Source organism: Miscanthus floridulus, unplaced genomic scaffold (genome assembly GCF_019320115.1).
Source record: "Miscanthus floridulus cultivar M001 unplaced genomic scaffold, ASM1932011v1 os_2200, whole genome shotgun sequence".
NCBI classification, from domain to species: domain Eukaryota; kingdom Viridiplantae; phylum Streptophyta; class Magnoliopsida; order Poales; family Poaceae; genus Miscanthus; species Miscanthus floridulus.
The window spans coordinates 1-22,280 of record NW_027098153.1 but is presented as its reverse complement, the minus strand read 5'-3'; the positions used below and the strand labels follow the sequence as shown (position 1 = coordinate 22,280).

The 22,280-nt window shown below is 46.5% G+C and overlaps 2 protein-coding genes and 1 pseudogene across 2 annotated transcripts; 1 reads left to right on the top strand and 2 right to left on the bottom strand.

Annotated features, from left to right (window-relative positions):
• Positions 1-5,938: 5,938 nt before the first annotated feature.
• On the bottom strand, positions 5,939-7,677 carry LOC136534696 (aspartyl protease family protein At5g10770-like). The gene is made up of 2 exons (XM_066527080.1): positions 7,242-7,677; positions 5,939-6,525 (listed from the first exon to the last, which is right to left on the bottom strand). The coding sequence occupies exons 1-2, from the start codon at positions 7,675-7,677 to the stop codon at positions 5,939-5,941; spliced, it is 1,023 nt and encodes a 340-aa protein (XP_066383177.1).
• A 5,257-nt stretch (positions 7,678-12,934) lies between these two features.
• LOC136534697 (aspartyl protease family protein At5g10770-like) lies at positions 12,935-14,936 on the bottom strand (annotated as a pseudogene).
• An 808-nt stretch (positions 14,937-15,744) lies between these two features.
• On the top strand, positions 15,745-20,963 carry LOC136534695 (protein FAR1-RELATED SEQUENCE 5-like). Its single transcript, XM_066527079.1, has 10 exons — positions 15,745-16,344; positions 17,117-17,221; positions 17,301-17,363; positions 17,437-17,589; positions 17,669-17,743; positions 17,868-17,927; positions 18,013-18,093; positions 18,186-18,311; positions 18,419-20,801; positions 20,884-20,963. Exons 1-10 carry the CDS (start codon positions 16,063-16,065, stop codon positions 20,961-20,963), a joined length of 3,408 nt encoding a protein of 1,135 aa, XP_066383176.1. The 5' UTR covers positions 15,745-16,062.
• Positions 20,964-22,280: the final 1,317 nt, after the last annotated feature.

Sequence of the window (22,280 nt, the reverse complement as noted above, 5' to 3'; positions counted from 1 at the left end):
GTAGGGGAGACGGTCGATGTTTTTTTTTCAATTTCCGATCGGGTATTTGGGCTGCGTCCCGATTTAGGGTTCGGTCCTTTGCCGAGGGCCCAGATGCACGACCCTCGGCAAAGATTTTTATTTTTTATTTTTAAAATTCTTTGCCGAGGGCCACGGGGAAGGCCCTCGGCAAAGAGCCCTCAACAATTTTTTTAGGGTTCGGTCCTTTGCCGAGGGCCCAGATCCATGGCCCTCGGCAAAGATTTTTTATTTTTATTTTTAAAATTCTTTGCCGAGGGCCACAGGGTCAGGCCCTCGGCAATTTTTTTTTGGTTTTTTTAGCCCAGTTTTTTGTGGTGCTACAATACATTATTTTGAACTCAATTTTAAAATTTAGGCCAATTTTGATTTTGTTTTGTATATTTCCTTAATTTATTTTGATTCTTTGGTTTTTTTTGAATATGTCAAATTTGAACCGCAGGTGCAAGGAATATTGCAATGTAGTGTTTCGAAAAATGTTATTCATGTTAATTGGTGCATGTTGAGTCCCTATCCATGAGCTCGCATCAAATTTTCACGCATCTTGTTCGCGTAACATGGCGACCGACTTGCCGATTTTATATAATTTTAAAACACTTTCCCGGCAAGTCGGTCGCCATGTTACGCGAACAAGATGCGTGAAAATTTGATGCGAGCTCGTGGATAGGGACTCAACATGCACCAATTAACATGAATAACATTTTTCGAAACACTACATTGCAATATTCCATGCACCTGCAGTTCAAATTTGACATATTAAAAAAAATCAAAGAATCAAAATAAATTAAGGAAATATACAAAACAAAATCAAAATTGGCCTAAATTTTAAAATTGAGTTCAAAACAATGTATTGTAGCACCACAAAAAAACTGGGCTAAAAAACCAAAAAAAAATTTGCCGAGGGCTCTTTGCCGAGGGCCTGACCCTGTGGCCCTCGGCAAAGAATTTTAAAAATAAAAATAAAAAATCTTTGCCGAGAGCCGTGGATCTGGCCCTCGGCAAAGGTCTTCTTTGCCGAGGGCCTAGCCTCGGGCCCTCGGCAAAGCCGATTTATAAAAAAAAATTTGGCCGAAAACTGATTTTTAAAAAATCTTTGCCGAGGGCCTAGTCTGGGGCCCTCGACAAAGACTTAAAAAAAAAATTTTGCCGAACCTTTGCCGAGGGCCTAACGGGTGGCCCTCGGCAAAGTTTGACGGGAAATGGCCGCCGTGACCCAACGGGCCTACTTTGCCGAGGGCATCTTTGCCGAGGGCCGAGGCCCTCGGCAAAGATTTGATTTGCCATGGGCCTGTCTTTGCCGAGGGCCGTACCCTCGGCAAAGGCCTCTTTGCCGAGGGCCGTTCTTTGCCGAGGGCTCCCGTGTATGGCCCTCGGCAAAGAGTCTCTTTGCCGAGTGCCCGATATTTGGCCCTCGGCAAAGCCTCAGGCCCTCGGCAAAGTACGTGTTTCCAGTAGTGACATACATAATGTTTATATGCAGGATTACTACAGATGTGACGAGGGATACGAGGAGAGGGCCGAGAGGCACGCTCACAAAGCCTGCTACAAGCTCGTGAAGGACATGCACTACGAGGCGCGTATCCTGGCTGTACAGCAATACAAAGCTGTCTTCGAGGAAGTGAAGATCGACAAAGACCTCGCAAGAACCTTGACGCTGACCAAAGAGCAATACATGCTGGTAAATACTGTTTCTTCCTGAGATTAAGTACACTTACTGTGTTCTTATATGACAAATGCATGTTGACGTGTAGGTGCCTCCAATTTGGGTGGCCAGTAAAGGCGAGTGCTGGAGGAAAATGGTGGACAAGTGGTGCTCCTCGGAGTGGTTGGAGACACACGCCGCTTGTCGGGAGAGGCGTTTGATGATGACAGGTGCACCACACCATCAGGGGAACCTTACCCTTGCCGAGTACGCGGAGAGATGGGTACGTGACTTCATTTATGTATTCCAACGCTTGCTTCTGCATAGTTTCTAATGATCTTACTGTTTGTTTCACAGTCGGCGTCACATGGTGGCGCACCTTGCTCCCAGGTGAAGGCATGGGCTATGGCCCACAAGGGCAAGGCGACGTCCGCCGTCGACTTCAACCCGGAGGACCCCCCCCCCCCTCGGCGTACAGCAATCCCTCCATCCACAGCCGTCTCGCCGAGTACACAACGGCAGCCAAGGCGGTCCATGGGCCGGAGTACGATCCGAGCACCCAGGATTTCGAAGGTGACCTTGTCATGAGGGTGGGAGGAGGCAAGAAGCATGGCAGGTACTGGCTTGGCGACAGCGTCGTCGACACGGCCACTACCCCCACTCTCTTCCAGATCCGAGCAAGCGACACGGGCCAGAGGCCGCCCATATGCCCACGGCCGACCAGTACACAGCACGCCATGCAGACTTTGCAGGTTATTACTCTTTTATTCGTCGTTCATTGTTTCTTACATACCTTTGACTTCGATTGTAACAGTGGGGTGAAATTTTGTAGGCCGAGCTTGAAGAAGAGAGGAGGCAGAGAATAGCGTTGGAGGCGAAGATTGACGCTGATCGGCAGAGGCAGGAGCACATGTTTCAGTGGATGCAAAATCTCGGCGCGAAGATGGGTGAACCTCTGCCACAAGCGCTATTCCTTCCTCCTCGTCCTCCTGAAGACACTCCTATGAGTACATCTATCCTCAGTGCCGATTAGTCTTTAGCAATGGGAATGATGGGGTGATTTGCATCAAAGGTTACTCAGCTTGTTAATTTGTAGTTTGCAGAGCTGCTAGTTCACTTGTGCCCCTTTTGCTTACCTGGGTTTGGGTGTTGTTCCGTGTTCGCTGCAGCAGCTCTAGCTGCTTTACCTCTTAACATGTACAACTGTAGATAAAACTTGAAAAGTCACACTAATTAAGGATTGGAGCTTTATCGCCTGCTACCTGCATACATTTGTCTTCGTTTGGCCTTCTAGGCTTCTACCTCGTCTGGCTTAATTTGGTTGCGTGTACTGATGGAACCACTGGGGGATCTGGAGTAGGTCTGGGTTACGGCCTATGCCGAAGAGCTTCAGCAGCTCTAGATTTTAAAAACAGTTTCAGTTCATAAAATCCAGCCAAACGTTTTTTTTATCGGAATCCTGCCAAACGTCTTGCCTCCACGTAATCCAGATCCAAAAAACTGAATTTAGAGGTCAAATCCATGAATTAAATGGATCTCCTCACGGAGTATGGCCGGAGTCTGCCTAGAAGTGCCTCACAGAGTTACAGATTGTTCACACCTGCCTAGAAGTGCGTCCATCCAGATATGTGTGTAATCTGTAGCCAATGGATCGTTATCGATCCGGCAGTGTGTGTAGACTAAACTACAAGCTCATGCAGAAAACGTGGACCATGGACAGTGAACAGTGAGCACAGGCACAGATCGAGCCCCGTCCATGTGCCGCTGCGAGCTAGCTGCCCGCAACGCAACGGCCGGAATTCACGGGAGTGCACGGCACGCACGTCGTGGTGCAGTGCGCTACGTATGGCAAGTAGAGCGAGGCTGGAGCTAGCGCTGTTATTCTTATTCATTTGCACCTGTGTCAGGCATGTTCGTCACCCATCTGTTGGTTCTGTAACTTCTACTGGGCAGTTGGGCTGGGAAAGTGAGCTTCCAGCGCTGTCACCTGCATCGGCGAAGGAGGATTGGAAGAAGGAAACCAGATCAGTTTGTCTCTCCTTCCGTTTTTTATCTGGAGCAAACACGCAAGTGGGTCGCACAGTTGCAATGATCGGATCTGCCTTGGGCACGCAGCCAAGCATCAGCAGCGCATGGGAAACTAGACTTGTCACTGCTATGGACATGGAACGGGAGCAAGAAAACCATATTCTTGGTGCAGTTGTTTGTTCGCTTCTCCTTTCAGATCTAAGGCCACTTAGTAGTTTCAGTGCAAGTAGACGCTTGGTCTGGATGGCTGGATTAGTTTATACCGATCATGATCATGTTGCATGTTCCTGTCTACCGTTGTTTTTTTCCCACCCTGTGCTGAGGACCTTGTGAATCCATTTTTTAATATCGTCAGTAAACAGGAATCTCTCTTGCAGCGGCCACTTGTTCATAACGTAGAGTACGTAGCAGTCAGTAGTCGCCCTACTAGATGCTAGCCTAGCTAGGACTAGGTAGGTACTCCTCCTACTGGCTACAAACGTAGTACAGCGGAGCAATTGCGTTTTACCAGCCAAGCCATTCATATCATTTTTGTCACCCAAAAGTAGCCCTGTCATTCTACAACTTTCAACCTCTTAATTAATACAAGCTACTCAATGTTATCTTCACTATTATAAGCGTAATTAATTACCACTTTCAGTATAAAATCGTGAAATTAGCAACGGAAAAAAGTTACTATTGAAGTTCATTCACTATGACAGATCTAATCATGAGTCCATGACAAGATCGTGCTGATATGCATGACAGACGTCTCTAAGGAGACTAAAAGTTTCTTCTGACAGATCAATGGAAGTTTAACCAATCGATTAGCTTCTCCAGAGAATTAATCTTATCTATTCTTTGTGCAGGGTCAATCGACGGCATCAAACGATGTACCTCAAGACCCACCGCAGCAGTCGCCGTGGTCTCATTGGTGATTTGCTTCTTTTCATGCGTTGAACTTATTCCTTGTGTTGCACTTATGCTTGTAATGTACTTGTGGTGGATACTTTAAACTCGAACCTTATATTGGTATTGTGGTATGACATTTGTGTACCATTGTGTATTATTGTGACATATGTGATATGTGGTGTGTGGAGATGATATATATATGTGATATATGTGCTGTGAAACATATCTGTGCTGTGAAACATATCTGTGCTGTGATATATATATATGTGCTGTGAAATGTAATGCAAAAACAAAAAAAAAATCAGATTTCTGAGGCTTTGCCGACTGTTATGACCAAGACACTCGGCAAAGCAAACACAATTTGCCGAGTGTTATCACCAAGAAACTCGGCGAAAAGCTATTTTAAAAAAAAACCAAATACTGTTTGAAAAATGTTTGCCGAGTGTCTTAAAGTGCCACACTCGGCATATGTTTATCATTTACCGAGTGCAGCACTCGGCGAATAGGATTTTTAAAAAAACTAAATACTGTTTGAAAAATGTTTGCCGAGTGTCTGAAAGTTACACACTCGGCATATGTTTATCATTTGCCGAGCGCAGCACTCAGCGAAAAGGAATTCTAAAAACCAAAAATATTTTTAAAAAAAATAGTTGCCAAGTGCCTTGCCGTTTGACACTCGGCGAAGTCACTGTTAACGGCGGGTCCGGCGTTACGACCGTTTACTTTCGCCGAGAGCTAAACTACACACGGCAAAATGTTTGCCGAGTGCCCGATAAATGGCACTCGGCAAAGTTGGCTTTGCCGGTACTGTTTATGGCGAGTGCTATTCGCCGAGTGTGGCACTCGGCGAACAATTTGCCGAGTGTTTTATGTAGTTTGCCGAGTGTTTCGGGCACTCGGCAAACTCAAGGAGTCCGGTAGTGAAACCACGAAACGAATTTATTAAGCCTAATTAATCCGTTAGTAGCACATGTGTTACTGTAGCACTTTATTGTTAAATCGTGAACTAATTAGGCTTAAAAGATTCGTCTCGCAGAGTAGTCGTAATATGTGCAATTAGTTATTTTTTAGTCTATATTTAATACTCTATATATGTGTCAAACATTTGATGGAATAGGGTGTAAATTTTTTAGGAAGAAACTAAACAAGACCTAAGTTCTGATGGCCAGCTAATTGAACTAAACAAGGTGTCATACATAGAATTTATCCAACATAAAATACATAAACTAGTAGCAAATACATTCTGAAATATAATGCCGAATGCCAAATCGGTAGTTATTGGTAGCACAAAGCTAGCGGGACATATGCATGGTACGCCGCCGGCAGCCTGCCCACACTGCAGCACGTAGCTGAGCTCGATCAGCACGCGCCGCGGCGGAAGCCCACGGACCGGCCGCCGACGTCGTAGAGCACCTCGATGGTCTGCTGCTGCACGTTGCCGATGATCCCCGGAGCGCGGTCGTCGCCGTTGGGCACGAAGGCGAGGCAGTCGTCGAGCAGGATCCCCGAGGGGTCCAGCTCCACGGCGGCGTTCCGGTCGAACACCAGCGCGACCCTCGGCACCCTGACGACCATGACGCCGGTGAAGTCGTAGCAGGTGTGGAGGCTCCCTTTAGGCGGCGCCAGGCGGTATGTGCCCATCCTGCTCCGGAACGCGGCGCGCAGCGCCTGGTACGCCGTCGGCGGCAGGCGCGTGATGGCCGTGCGGGAGTCCATCACGGAGCCGGCGGCGAAGACTGTCGCCGGCACGTTGAGCCGCTGCCCCGCGACGGTGATGCCGCGGAGGAGGACCCGGTACAGCGTGGGCGCCTGGGTGAACCTCAGCATCGGCGTCGCCACGAACGTCCTCGTCCTGGAAGACGGCGGCTTGCCGAGGACGAAGAACCCAGCGTCGCTGGGCGTCGGCGGGACGCAGTACGAGTGTTGGCGCCGGTGACCGGAGTGGTCTGCCCGACGGCGATCTACGAAGGCCGGCGCTCACTCTCTGCACTCACGACGTCGCACACGACACAGAACAAAACCGCAAGACGCAAGAGCAGTTTTCGCCGCCCACTATCGCGGCCTTTTCAGGCTTGCTTTCTTCTCTTTATTCATTCGGAGTACACGGTCTTCGATCCTATGTCCCCGCCACGCTCGCGCACGCTGCGCCGTGTCCGCCTGGAGCGCGGAGACGTTTTCCATACGTGCGTGGGGAGAATGCTGCTGGGCCGCACCGTGAACGCAGCACGATTCTGGCCTTACACCCGTTTGATTCATGCAGCAACTAACTAGCTAAACTTGGGAAGATAAACATGGAAATGCAGCTATGCCTATTTACAATATGAATTAAGCATGCACGGGATTAAAAACAACATTTCACCCCCCTAATCCCGCTGCACTTTGATCACTCCCAGCTGCTGTCGAAGTTCAGTAAACCTGACACGCCCAAGGGCCTTTGTCAGAATGTCTGCTAACTGCTCTGTTGTGCTCACATGATCAATGTCCACTTCTCATCGTTCCACACAGTCTCGAATGAAATGAAACCGTGTGTCAATGTGCTTACTTCGATCATGGTGTACTGGATTTTTGCTCAAGGCAATTGCTGATTTGTTGTCCACCGGGAGTCTCACCTTTGGTGTCTGAATACCTAGCAGTTCTCCCAGAAGCCGGCTGAGCCATATACCTTGGCAGGCTGCATTGGCACTTGCAATGTACTCAGCTTCACATGATGATAATGCTACCACTCTCTGCTTCTGTGACACCCAAGTCACTAGGCATGATCCCAACAAGAATACTGAACCACTTGTGCTTTTTCTGTCATCAACATCACCAGCCAGATCACTGTCACTGTAGCCAGTAAGCTTTGTTTCAGATGCATTCAGTTTCTTGTATATGCAGCCATAGTTCATAGTCCCTGAAAGGTATCTGAGAATCTGCTTGACTGCTGCCCAATGACTTCCTTTTGGATCCTCCATGTATCTGCTGACTATCCCCATAGCATAGGCTATATCAGGTCTAGTATTAACTAAGTATCTTAGACTGCCAATGACACTTCTATATTTTGTTTTGTCAACTGATGGTGATTTGTCATTCTTACTCAGCCTCAATCTGTTCTCCATAGGCACATGACAGGGATTACAACCTTTCATACCTGTCTGTTCCAAGATCTTCAGAGTGTATGAGCTCTGACATAATGTGATCACCCCCTTTTCTTGTGTCACCTGAATGCCTAGATAATAGCTAAGCAACCCCAAGTCACTCATGCTGAAACTCTTCATCATCTCCTTCTTAAAAGCATCAATATTTGCTTGGTTTGGACTGGTGATTATTAGGTCATCTACATAGACTCCTACTAGGAGATAGCCATCACTGTGTGATCTTCAGTAAACTGCATGCTCCAGTGGATTCCTTTCAAAACCAAGCTTCATTAGTTCACTGTCCAACTTTGAATTCCAAGCTCTTGGAGCCTGACGCAGCCCATAAAGAGCTTTCTTCAGCTTGAGTACTTTTCCTTTTCCTCCTTCTACAACAAATCCAGGAGGTTGTTGCACATACACCTCCTCAGCCAAGTCACCATTGAGGAATGCAGATTTTACATCCATGTGATGTATCTGCCATCCCTTTTGTGCAGCTAATGCAATCAATAGTCTCACTGTTTCAATCCTTGCCACAGGGGCAAAAACCTCATCAAAGTCCACCCCCTCACGCTGAGCATACCCTTTTGCAACTAACCGAGCCTTGTGCTTAATGATGTTGCCATTTGGATCTTTCTTTGCTTTGAAAATCCATAAGTCCAATTGCTCGGTGTCCTGCAGGTAAGACTGACAGCTCCCAAGTCTTGTTTGCCTGGATTGAATTCATCTCGGCTGACATGGCATCTCTCCAACATTGTTCAGTAAGTGCCTCATCCACACTCCTAGGCTCTTCTGCAGCAAAGAAGCATACACCACTATACTCAAAGTCATGGACTTCATCAGATGTGTCATTAATGTTTGGAAGGTCAAGTAGTGCCTAGGAAGGATACCTTTCGATATTTAGGATCAATGCTACAGAGGGACGGGGATATTGATGAAGATGTTAGCCATAGAATTAAAGCAGGGTGGATGAAGTGGCGGCAAGCGTCTGGTGTCCTATGTGACAAAAGGGTACCACAGAAGCTAAAAGGCAAGTTTTATAGGACGGCGATTAGACCTGCTATGTTGTATGGTGCAGAATGTTGGCCTACGAAAAGACGACATATTCAACAGCTAAGTGTCGCGGAAATGCGTATGTTGCGTTGGATTTGCGGTCATACAAGAAGGGATCGAGTTCGGAACGATGATATACGTGAGAGATTAGGGGTAGCGCCAATTGAAGAAAAGCTTGTCCAACACCGATTGAGATGATTTGGACATGTGCAACGGAGACCTCCAGATGCACCGGTGTGTAGTGGAATCCTAAGTCAGGATAGTAACGTGAAGAGAGGCAGAGGAAGACCGAAGTTGACTTAGGTAGAGGCAATAAAAGGAGACTTGAAAGGATGGAATATACCCAAAGACTTAGCCTTAGATAGGAGTGCTTGGAAGATAGCTATTCACGTGCCTGAACCTTGATTGCTTCTGTTGGGTTTCAACTCTAGCCTACCCCAACTTGTTTGGGACTTAAAGGCTTTGTTGTTGTTGTTGTTGTTGTTGTTGTTGTGTTGCAAACTTGATTGCTTGTGCAGGAGGGATCCCTGGAGGTGTGGATTGATTTGAACCAGCACCAGAACTTGGATTGGGAGTCCATTGATCTTGGGAAGGTGACCCATGATCTGGGAACACTGGATCTGCTGACTGTTCTGCATCTTCAGTTTCAGTTGTTGTTCCTTGTCCGGCAACAGTATAAAATTCCACATCAAGCACTGAAGTCACTGGATCAGCTCGGCCTTCTTGATTCCACTCCCAAGCCTTGCTCTCCTCAAATATGACATCACGCGAGATGTGTAACTTCCTTGTCACAGGATCAAATAACCTGTAACCTTTTGTTCCTGTTTCATATCCGACAAACACCATTTTAGTTGATCTGTCTGACAACTTGGAGACACCCGGCCCGACATTCTTCACATAAGCAATGCAGCCAAATGTGCGAAGATGATGTACTTTGGGCTTGCGATTGTGCCATGCTTCAAATGGAGTTTTTCCCTGCAAACTCTTGGTTGGAGCCCGATTCAACAGGTAAACTGCGGTTGTCACTGCCTCTCCCCAAAACTCACCTGGGACACCCTTGCTTTTCAACAAGCATCTGGCCATCTCCACCACGGTTCGGTTTCGTCGCTCAACGACACCATTTTGTTGTGGTGTATAGGGAGTTGTTGTGAAGTGCTTCACTCCACGCTCATCACAGTATTGCTTGAATTCTATGGAGTTAAACTCTCCTCCCCTGTCACTTTTGAATGCTCTGAGTTTGCATTCTCTTTCAGTTTCAGCCAGTGCCTGAATCTTCTTGAAACATCTAAATGCCTCATCTTTCGTTGTCAGAAGCTCAATCCACATGTAACGAGAGTGATCATCAACTATGAGCAGAAAGTAGTTCTTGCCACCAGCTGTACTAGGCTTGATCTTGCCACATAAGTCTGCATGTACCAGGTCCAACGGCTTCTCTGCCCGGTAGTTTGCAACTTGTGGAAATGGGAAACGATGCTGCTTCCCCAGTGCACAGCCATCACAAAACTCTTCAGCACGATCTAGCTGAGGTATCCCTTCTACCATGCCTTTTGATCCAAGCTCTCGGAGTGCCCGGAAGTTTAGATGTCCATATCGACCATGCCAGAGCTAGGCCGGATCATCTGTTTTTGCCACTAAACAGATTGGAGCTGCAAGCTGCATCTTTAACAAATATAGACGATTTTTGACTCGTGGTGCTCGAGCCAGCAGTGACCGCTCGACATCAAACACATTGCAAAAACCCTCCTCGATCACAATTTTGCAACCCCCCTCTTCTAATTGGCCTAAGCTAACAATGCTGCTCTTTAATTTTGGGATATAGTATACTTCAGAAAGTACCTTGTGCCCATTTTTCTTTGTCTGCAGCAGCACTGAGCCGATGCCCTCGATGTCGACGAGTGAGCCGTCGCCGAACCGCACCGTTCCTCCCACCGACGTGTCCAGCGACGTGAGCACCTCGCGACGCCCGGTCATATGGTTGCTGGCGCCAGTGTCGAGGACCCACGCGTCCTTCTCTTCATCGCGGTCAGCAAGGAACACCTTCTTCTCGTCGAGGTGCACGACATGGCATGCCGAACGACCTCCATAGGGCTCGACGTCGCGCGGATGCACGTGCACGGCGTTCACCGTGGCTAGGAGGATCGCCGGCTGATCAGCGTCCGCCTGCGCATGATGTGCTTCCTCTCTACGCTCCTTCTTGGGCTTCTTGCAATCCTCAGCCTAGTGACCATAAATGCCACAGTTCCTGCAGCGCCCCTTCCGCCTAGGTGTGCCCATGGATGTCAGCTTGACAACGGGCTCCTTCTTCTCGCCGCGATCACCACATTCGCCACGCCCTCCGCCGCCACCACTCTTTGGCTTCCCGGTCTTCTTCTCCCCTCCACACAACGATGAGGACTCAGGTACGACTCGATGGCGGTTCCTCGCCGCCCAGTCCTCCTCCGTCAACAGGAGTTTTTCGGCTTTGTCGGTGACGGCCTCGAGTCCGAGGCGATCCTCGGCCATCTTGAGTCTGCCGATGAGTTCTTCAATGGTGAGCGTCTTCAGATCGAGTAAGGTTTCAATCGAGATCGCGATCGGCTGGTAGCGCTTGGGGAGGACTCAAAGCATCTTCTTCACCACCCATGTATCTTCGATCGCCTCACCAGATGTACGCAGATCCGCCGCGAGGGCGTTGATGCGCAGGGCGAAATCGTCCACCGTCTCTCCATCCTTGAACATGATGTTCTCGAACTCTTGGAGCAGGCGCTGAGCGTTGGCTTCCTTCACGCGTTCAGCTCCAATGCGCATGCTCTTCGCCGCCTCCCACACCTCCTTGACAGTCTTCTTCGCCCCCAACATCTGCCACATCTCCTGAGGGACAGGCCGGAGAAGTCCGCCCATGGCCTGACGATCTTGGGTTCTCTTCACTCCTTCACCTCCCGATTCAATCGCCTCCCATACCTCCAAGATCTCAAAGTTGCACTTCATGAGGATCGCCCACTCCGCATAATTGGAGCGGGTCAGCATGGGCCACATCAAGGAGCTCTCCCAAACTCCATGTGCCGAGCTGCTTGATGCCGATGGCGATTTGTCGCCCATCTTCACCGACGACGACGACGCTCTTGGTGGGATGACGAACTTCTTGCGGGGTGGTTCACGCGGCGGGCTCACCGACCCGCCGTAGAACATACAACGCGGCTCTTGTACCACTTGTTGGCGCCGGTGACCGGAGTGGTCTGCCTGACGGCGATCTACAAAGGCCGGCGCTCGCTCTCTGCACTCACGACGTCGCACACGACACAGAACAAAACCACAAGACGCAAGAGCAGTTTTCGCCGCCCACTATCGCGGCCTTTTCAGGCTTGCTTTCTTCTCTTTATTCATTCGGAGTACACGGTCTTCGATCCTATTTCCCCACCACGCGCGCGCACGCTGCGCCGTGTCCGCCTGGAGCACGGAGACGTTTTCCATACGTGCGTGGTGAGAATGCTGCTGGGCCGCACCGTGAACGCAGCACGATTCTGGCCTTACACCCGTTTGATTCATGCAGCAACTAACTAGCTAAACTTGGGAAGATAAACATGGAAATGCAGCTATACCTATTTACAATATGAATTAAGCATGCACGGGATTAAAAACAACATTTCAACGAGAAGGCGTTGCCGTGGGTGGCCGCCGTCTGGGACACTAGGGACTCCGGGCCGCCGCCGAGCGACATGGTCCCGGATGAGCTGCTGCTGGCCTGGCTCAGGCCTTGTTCGGCCAGGCTGCAGCCGAACTAGAAGCTGCGGACGGCGGTGATGCGGGTGATGGTGAGCAGGTCGGATCAGATAGGAGTGCTTGGAAGACAGCTATTCACGTGTCTGAACCTTGATTGTTTCTGCTGGGTTTCAACTCTAGCCTACCCCAACTTGTTTGGGACTTAAAGGCTTTGTTGTTGTTGTTGTTGTGAGTGTCTCTAACGGACACTCGGTAAAGTTATAATGGCAGGGCGGCGCATCCAACACGGCCGTCACATGGCCGCCGCACGCCCAATGCACGTGCCTCTACTTTGCCGAGTGTCTATGTTTGCCGAGTGTTTTTTATTAGACACTCGGCAAAGTTGGGTTTTGCCGTGTGCTATATATTTGTCGAGTGTTTAATTGAAAACACTCGGTAAAGAGTATGTTTGCCGAATGCCCAATAAAATGCACTTGATAAACTCTCAGGCACTCGGTAATTATACTGTTTTCGGTAGTGTTATTGAACTAAACAAGGTATCATACATAGAATTTATCCAACGTAAAATACATAAACCAGTAGCAAATACATTCTGAAATATAATGCCGAATGCCAAATCGGTAGTTATTGGTAGCACAAAGCTAGCGGGACATGCACGGTACGCCGCCGGCAGCCTGCCCGGCCGCAGTGCATGCAGCACGTATAGCTGAGCTCGATCAGCACGCGCCGCGGCGGAAGCCCACGGACCGGCCGCCGACGTCGTAGAGCACCTCGATGGTCTGCTGCTGCACGTTGCCGATGATCCCCGGAGCGCGGTCGTCGCCGTTGGGCGCGAAGGCGAGGCAGTCGTCGAGCAGGATCCCCGAGGCGTCCAGCTCCACGGCGGCGTTCCGGTCGAACACCAGCGCGACCCTCGGCACCCTGACGACCATGACGCCGGTGAAGTCGTAGCAGGTGTCGAGGCTCCCTTTAGGCGGCGCCAGGCGGTATGCGCCCATCCTGCTCCGGAACGCGGCGCGCAGCGCCTGGTACGCCGTCGGCGGCAGGCGCGTGATGGCCGTGCGGGAGTCCATCACGGAGCCGGCGGCGAAGACTGTCGCCGGCACGTTGAGCCGCTGCCCCGCGACGGTGATGCCGCGGAGGAGGACCCGGTACAGCGTGGGCGCCTGGGTGAACCTCAGCATCGGCGTCGCCACGAACGTCCTCGTCCTGGAAGACGGCGGCTTGCCGAGGACGAAGAACCCGGCGTCGCTGGCGTCGGCGGGACGCAGTACGAGAAGGCGTTGCCGTGGGTGGCCGCCGTCTGGGACACCAGCGACTCCGGGCCGCCGCCGAGCGACATGGTCCCGGATGAGCTGGTGCTGGCCTGGCTCAGGCCTTGTTCGGCCTGGCTGCAGCCGAACTGGAAGCTGCGGACGGCGGTGGTGCGGGTGATGGTGAGCAGGTCGGAGCTGTACGTGCCCAGCGTCGACGACCCGTCGGGGTAGGTGACGCGGTACTGGCACTGTCCGTTGATGCAGCCGTTGCCGTAGGGGCCGAGACGCGCGCACGCCGGCGAGCCGCACGGGAAGGGGGCGTAGGTGGGCGACCTGGTTGGGTCGAAGAATCTGCTGCCGCCCGTCGGCGGCGGGTGGCATTGCACCCACGGCACGTCGCTGGCGGTGTCCACCATCATCGTCTGCACCGTCCCCGGCATGCTCCGCCTCCTCCTGCCGCCGCCGCCGGTGGCCATCGGATCAATCCTAGACTGCAGGAAAAGGGAGATGGATCGATCGATCGCGCGCTTATTTAATAATTAGACAGAGAAGAAAACTGAATAGTCTGGGTGACAGAGAAAAAAAATAGTTTCGTTCGTAGTACCGTGGAAATGCTACTTGCTGAGCCGACGTTGACGTCGACTACGGGCCCGTGTTCCATAGCGGTTGTGGTGCTTTTCGCCGGGCGCTTCTTGACCTTCTCATCGTCGGCGGCATTGTCGTCATCACCAGCAGACAGCAGCGTCATCTGGATGTTTTGCACGCGGAGCTCGTCCTGCCGTAGCAGCTCGGCCAATGACGGCCCCTTGCGGCGGTGCGACGACGGCGGCGAGCAGGGGCCATGGGAGAGACTCAGTCGTAGCCACGTGGCGTTCTGGTGACCATGAGGTGGAGACACTGCAACAACCAATATCATTCAGTTCGTTCAGTAGTATCACTAGCTTCAGATCAATTTTTTTCAGCTGTGCGTGCGTGTTTTCGATGGGATCGTGCACGTACCCCTGTGTGCGGTGCAAGCAGCTTTGGGCTTCAGCGAGCTGATCGCCACGAATGTGTAGTCGTGTTCCGCGTCTACTGCTGCACGGACGACAGGGACACTAGTAGTAGGAGAAGAAGAACAGGACAAGCTGCGGCTGAGCACAAGGAACAGAAGCAAGACGACAGCATCCGCCATGGCTAGCCGTGCTAAGTAAGATCAGGGTATGTGTCGTGCAGTGTATCTTGCTCTCTAAGTGTCTCTAGATACTTCACTGGCTTGCGGTGCAACTCGGATGTTGAGGCCACACATGTACACAGATCGAACCACCACCACGCACACACGGATGTTGAGTAGGTAGCAGCTTCACCATGATCGAATGAATAATAATGTGCGCACGTTTAGTTAGGTTGTGCTTGGTTGAGGGTCCGAGTGGGTTGAGATGAGTCAAACCTATTTTTCTAGACTGTTTGTGTTTCAGGACTAGAGGGTTGGGTTCATCCTGAACGAAATAAATCGTCTCATTGCATGAAGGCAACTTACGTACAGGATATAATCTTTAATTTGATTTCCATGCCAATTACTTCTGACTGTATTAGAGCATCTCCGAGAGTACCATATTTCCCTTCTCAATCCCTAGTTTTAGCAAGATGAGAAAAAATTTCTCTCCAACAACTCCTAATTCGTGCTCCTAAAATTTACGCAGTTGGGAAATCCTCCCCCGTCGTGCGTAACTTTGCGCGTAGTTGCGGTCGCACGGATACTGCTTTCCCGTGCCTATCGGTCGGTCAATCTAAAGGTGGAAGTATGTGGGAAAGAATAAGGAGTAGGAAAGGATTCTCGATGTAAATGTACGAGAGAGAAAGAATATATAAATGTGGTTACGATAATCTAGAAATAGTATAGGATTCTTGATGTAAAATTGTCTTCTATATTTTAGGAGTGAATTATTGAAAATTCTTGGAGATGACCTTTTTTTCTCCCAATATATTTTTAGGAGTTGCAAAACTAAATGTTTTTTGGAGAGAGAAATAGGATACTCAATGCAAAACCTTAATTTTAGAGTCTGTCTACTGTACACACGTGTGTTTTAACATAAGCCAACACATGGTTGTTGGCTGTATGTAAAACACACAGATTTCAACATAAGAAAAACCATGTGTTTTTGGACTAGTTAGCACATGGTTGTTAGATGCCTAAGAAACACACGAATTGAAACACTGGAAAAAAACATGTGTTTTAAGAGAATGCAACACACAAATTCCATCAGGCAAACAAGGCCCACAACTGTTGTTCAGCCCAATAAAGACATGCCAGAGAGGCCCACTAACTAAGAAGACAGAGAGGCCTAGTTCAGCCCAGAGCCCAATAACTAAGAAGACAGAGATGAGTTCAGATCTCTTCGTGGGGAAGCCTCTTCGTGGAGATCAGATCTCTTCGTGGGGGCAAACAGGGGGAAGCCTCTGCCCTCCGTGGAGATCAGATCTCTTCGTGGGGGCAAGCAAAGCACTGCTCTGCGTGGAGATGAGATCAGATCAGAGCAGGGGAAAAGAGAAAACAACCGGCAGATCAAAGATGAAGATCTCCTCTGCGTGGGGGCAAGCAGACCAGAGGAAAAGGGCAACCAACCAACACATTCAAGAGGAACCACTAACCTCAACAGCCAAGGTAAGCACACCGACTTCCTCGTAAATATGTAATCCAAGATTGCTAGTATTTGCTGCAACCAAATTCAGGAATCAGAAATACAGATTCATAAATTAAGGAACTCAGGAAACAAAAATACAGAATACCTAAAAACAAATTGCATATTTCAAATACTGCAACTGGTATTTGCTGCTAATGTAATTATACTGATTAAACAAGCATTTTTGAAGAAAGGTAAAGTGAAGCTTATATGTGTTTTTGTTTTGTTTCTCTAAAGTTATTTAAATTTTCCACTCTTGACCTTTTGATTGAGACTCAGCAGCTACAAATCATAAATAAATTTATATTCTGTATCTGACCCTTGTCTTGAAGGCAAGGTGCTAGCTATAGGTTGACTTACACCTTAGTAACAGAAAACAAGTATGAAAAGCAACATCAACATAGAATGGACAGTGATTACCTCTTAGTGAATAGACAAATACATTTATTTATTCAAGCTTAATGCATGCAGCACTGTAAACAAGAAATAACTTAGTACATAGACAAAAATGTAGCAGAGGGAATTATGGGAGTGTTCATGTATAACTTTTATTGAAAAAAGAAGAGTGCCACTAACCATTTCCGGTAGTAGGCTTTATGCATCGTAGGATCAAGTTCAAAAGCTTCTGCAAGTTTAGTTAGTAATTCCTTTAGTGCTATACATTTATTGTGTTCAAAAACAAATATGCAAGCCAATGATGGTAGCATGAATAACACTACAAACTATGCTTTCTATTTCTGGATGTTTTAACAGAACATGAATCTAGAAAGAAGAACAAGGCTGCAGGAAATGTCAGAGGCACAATATCAGATTCACAATTATGAGGATATGATTCGCCAAGAAGAAAGCAGCAATGATGTAAAATTACTCCTAATTCAAAACAGTTGACACAAACAATAAATAAATGAGAACTAATGGCTTCTTCATTTTCTTGCAGGTTTCAATTGCTTCCCTTATGCAACTAATACAAGCACCAGTTGAGTTTGATCAACTACTTGAGGTAAGAAACACAATTCAATGATGCAATGAAAAGATATGTAAGTACTCACCTGCTTGCTTTTTTTATGAAGCAGAATAATATGTATGTCACAACAAGTAGATGTGATGATTATCCAACATCAGTGAAGTCACAAGAAGCAATTAAGGAAGTGCAGTCAGCTCCTTACCAAATATTTGCAGGCACAAATTGTTCCAGTGACCTTTCAAATACCTACAGATACAAAAAGGTGAGCAAAATCATTGCTCAGAATCAAAAAATGCCAACATAAGAAGGTTGTTTTTCGACTATAATATATTTCAATGCAGGGAGGCTACACTGAACTTATGATGGAACAGATCAGGAACTCTCAGGAAGATAATCAGACTGACTGGAATACGCAGGTAAAATTTTATAATACCAGTACACAAAAATTACAATTCAGACATATGTAAATTACACACATATATGCATGTAATTTCAGCATAACAGTACTTTAATTTCAATGCTTCATTATAAACTGCGCAGCAACATGAAGAGATGCAAGGATCATTAACAAAGATGATACTTGGAAATGACAGGAATGAGGTAAAACTATATTATATATGCTTGTCAGACTAGTTGTGTTATATTATAAATGGTAACCATTCTCATTATCAAACAAATAAAACAGAATATGAGACTTGAAGATCTAGATGGAATCTTTGGACCACAAACTGACTGGTCAATATCAGAGTCAAGGCTGTCATATGAGGTACATACAGACAGCTGAGCCAATTTGATTACATTTATAAGCAATACAAATATGTACTGGCATCAAAGTAAAACTTATCTTTGCAAAAACAGGATGGAGAAATGGCAATCGTCGCTGATGATGATGGAGCAACGACAAGCATAGCTGATGATGATAGATCTGAAATTCAACAATACCATTGGCAAACTGATGTATTCAATAACATGGACATTGATGAGGTACATAAAAATGATCTCTTCAACTATTTCTGTCCACACTGAAAAAAAATATTTGTATTATAAATCGCATTACTCAGAAACTGAGACTGCTGCTAATATATTTACAGGTGCAGCATGAAAATCAAGATGACCAACCAACAATGGGAGAAAATGACTTGAGGATCATAGCAGTAGAACCAACAAGTTCAGATATTACATCAACAGTAACAGATGATAATGAACATGTAAATGGCAGCCAGGAACTGACGGAGGAAGAGATTGAAGAATTCATCAAAAATGAGCAGGTTGCAGCATCTAAAGGCAACAATGCACCAATCAACAGCAAGTACACCCCACAGCTATCGATGGAATTTAAAAGTAGGGATGATGCTCACCATTTCTTCAACTTCTATGCGTTCCTAGCTAGATTTCAAGTTGCCATAACACATACAACAAGAACTCAAAGTAAGAAGAGAAATAATGAGGTAGTCAAAGTGACAATGAGATGCACTCGTCAAGGAAAAGAAAAGGAACCAAAGTGTTTGGAGCAAGAAGAAGTTGAAGTAGACAAGGATGTTGGAAACAAACCGGTAAGAAGAAGGAAAACAAATGTTCAGCAGAAGTCAGATTGTCCTTGTGTTATGATGGTGAAAGAAGAAGGAGTTGTATGGAAGGTTAAAACTCTTGATTTGGAGCATAATCATGAGCTATGCCCTGGAGACAGGGATCAGCTATTTTCTGGTCACAAGTATATGACAGAAATGGAAAAAGGACTTATCAAGACTCTGAACGATAACAATATCCCGACTAGGAAGATGGTTTCTATTCTATCGTATCTTAGAGGGGGGCTTACAGCTATACCGATGAAAAAGAAAGATATCAGCAACTACAGGACAAGGCTGAACAGAGAAGTTAAAGGATTAGATATGACACAAGTACTAGATTATTTCAGAAAGAAACAAACTGAGGATCCGTCTTTCTTTTACAAGTTTGATTTAGATGAGGACAAGAGAGTGAGAAACTTGTTCTGGACAGATTGTTCTTCTATGAAATATTATGCAGATTATGGAGAATGTGTAAGTTTTGACACGACATATATGACCAACCGATACAACTTACCTTTTGCACCATTTGTTGGAATCACCGGACATGGGCAAAGTTGCCTTTTCGGATGTGCTTTCCTGCATGATGAGACAGTGGACACTTTTAAGTGGGTATTTCAAACTTTCCTTGAAGCAATGGGAGGAAAACACCCTCAAACAATCATCACAGACCAAGACATGGCGATGAAATCAGCAATAGAGCAAGTCTTCATAAACACAAAGCACAGAAATTGCTTGTTCCACATAAAGACCAAATGCTACAATAAGAATGTCAAGGTCTTTGCAGCAAACGAAGGACTATATGAAGACTTCGAAGATATAGTGAACAATAGTCTAACGGTGGAAGAATTTGAGCGACTTTGGAAGAGAATGATTGAGGAAAGAAACCTTCAAGGGAATAACTACTTTTCCAAGATGTGGGAAATGAGGAAAAGGTTTATCCCGGTCTACTACAAAAATGACTTTTTCCCTTTCGTACAGACCACATCCAGGAGTGAGGCAACAAATGCGAGGTTCAAAGACAATGTAGGGCCAACCTATAGTATCATCAGCTTTCTGAAAGAGTACAATCGGATTGTTGATACCATAAATCGAGCAGAAAGGCTAGAGGACAGCTATAGTAAGCAGAAAAGGCCAAAGGAATTTATATTCGGCTACAGAATAGAGCAGCAGGCACAACAGCTATACAACAGAAACATATTCAAAAAGTTTCAGCTACAACTGAAGGCAACATCAAGGCTGAACTACAGGGAAACTGAAGATGGAAAAACATTTGAGGTGTGGCAAAAAAGTAACCAGATTCAGGAGGTTCATAGGTTCAGGAGATATACAGTAAACACTGAACTAACACAAGGAGAAGAAGAATTTACCTGCATATGTGCAAAATTCAGCAAAGACGGCATATTCTGCTCTCATATCCTGAAAATAGTCATTGAAAAGGAAATCAGCACAATTCCAGACAAATACTTCTTAGACAGGTGGAGAAAAAAGGATATGAAGGTACATGTTGAAAGACAAGAAGAAGAAACAGTTGAAACAAGCTCATTGTTGAGATTCAACATATTATCCAGGAGATCAACAATACTGAATTCAAAAGGATCAAAAAATGAAAAAGCCATGGAATACCTTATGGCAGAATTCAACAAGATGGAAATCAATTTAGATAGAATGCTATGTGCTCAGCAAACAGGTGAAGCACAAAATAACCAGCAAGGAAATGAAGAAGGACAAACTATAGCAGCACAAGCTGGAGATCCACAGACTGAAATAGATGATCCAGAAAGAATTCAGAGAAAGGGAAGGCCACCTAAACCTGTCAGAATGAAGACACATATAGAAGAAATAAAGAAGAAACTGGTGGCAGCAGAAAAGAAGAAAAAGAAGAAAACAAATGACACAGACAGTGCAGGTATAAAATTTAAGGACATACAAATAGAATTTGAATCCAAATGCAAAAATTCTTATTTATGTGAACTAATAATGTTTTGTAGGCTCCCCGGTCAAGCCAAAAAGAAAGAAGAGGAAGGAAACATCAAATGGTAGCACTGATCCCGAAGCCACACCACACTAAGGACACGGTGATCAAAGACATGCAGCAATTCACGATGATCAGCAGATAGAAGCAAAATTTAAGTAGCCAACATATTTATGTAATTTATGTAATGAGCAGGATGTTACAAACCTTAAATTAAATTATGCCTAGATCTAAAATTACATATGCTAAGAACTACAATTGCAGTGCCCAATATCTGTAATTTATATTATCGGTGATTGCAATTGTGTAACCGAATTTTATATTTGTCTTGTTTTCGTCAGTGGCAGGTAATAATAGTAACAGAGCACTTGAAAAATTCAGTAGTATGTTCCTCCTGCAGGCACCAAACATGTCTGCCAGGACATTCTTATTTCAGAACAGAGTTTCTTTAGTGTGGGGTTATGAATGCAAGACATTTCTCATTTCAGGGCAAACTAACTGACTGCAGACTAACAAATACTGACCTTATTGTTGAAGTTCCAGCTGCCATTTTGTGTAAAAATGTCTTCACCATTCCCAGCTTTAAGTTAAAAAAACACAGTTTTAACGTTTACGCCTTCAAAATTCCATGACAATTATCACAGGCTGACAGGCCTTCAGAAAATGATTGCAATTTTTGTAATGGTGACAAGAGAGATAAACAAGGATTGCTGACATCTTACTCTGTTATCATTGCCACCTGATGCAAGCTGACGATTGTTATAAGACCACTTGAGTCCATAAACCTGGAAAATATGTGAGATTAGGGACCATACGTTACCAGAAAAGAAAATTGAAGCTTCAGTAGGATAATGTTTATACTTGAGAATGGGACATAACCTGAACTTTTCTTTGATTTGTACCCCCAAATCACAAAGCTTGGTGACCTAGACAATGATAAACCTGTTAACAATCCATCTTCAATTCTCAGTGATGATATACCTTAAGGATGACCAGGTTGCTTACCTTGCTGCTGCATGCATTCCACAAAATAAACACAATTGCCCAGCCCAAACAGCGAAGGCTTCATGAGTTCCTGCTGCTGCTATCTGAAAACCAAGAAATGTTATAAGTTAATTGCTTACTGCTGCTACTGAACTTAATAGGAACAACTAGATCCTGCACAGACAGAAACCTATAGTGAGACTTCCTACCATCTACCGACACACCTAAAGAAAACCACAGCCTGTCTCCCAACGCGGCTGCAAGCCATGCTAGCCACAGACACGCCGTCGCTGGCAGCAAGCAAAGACAAATCCACGGCGACATCAATCCACAAAAGACAGATCGACAGCAAGACAGCAAGCAAAGCAGCAAATCCAACGCAAATCCGACCTCATCCATACCTGCCCCTGCCCGAAAACCGCCGCGCTA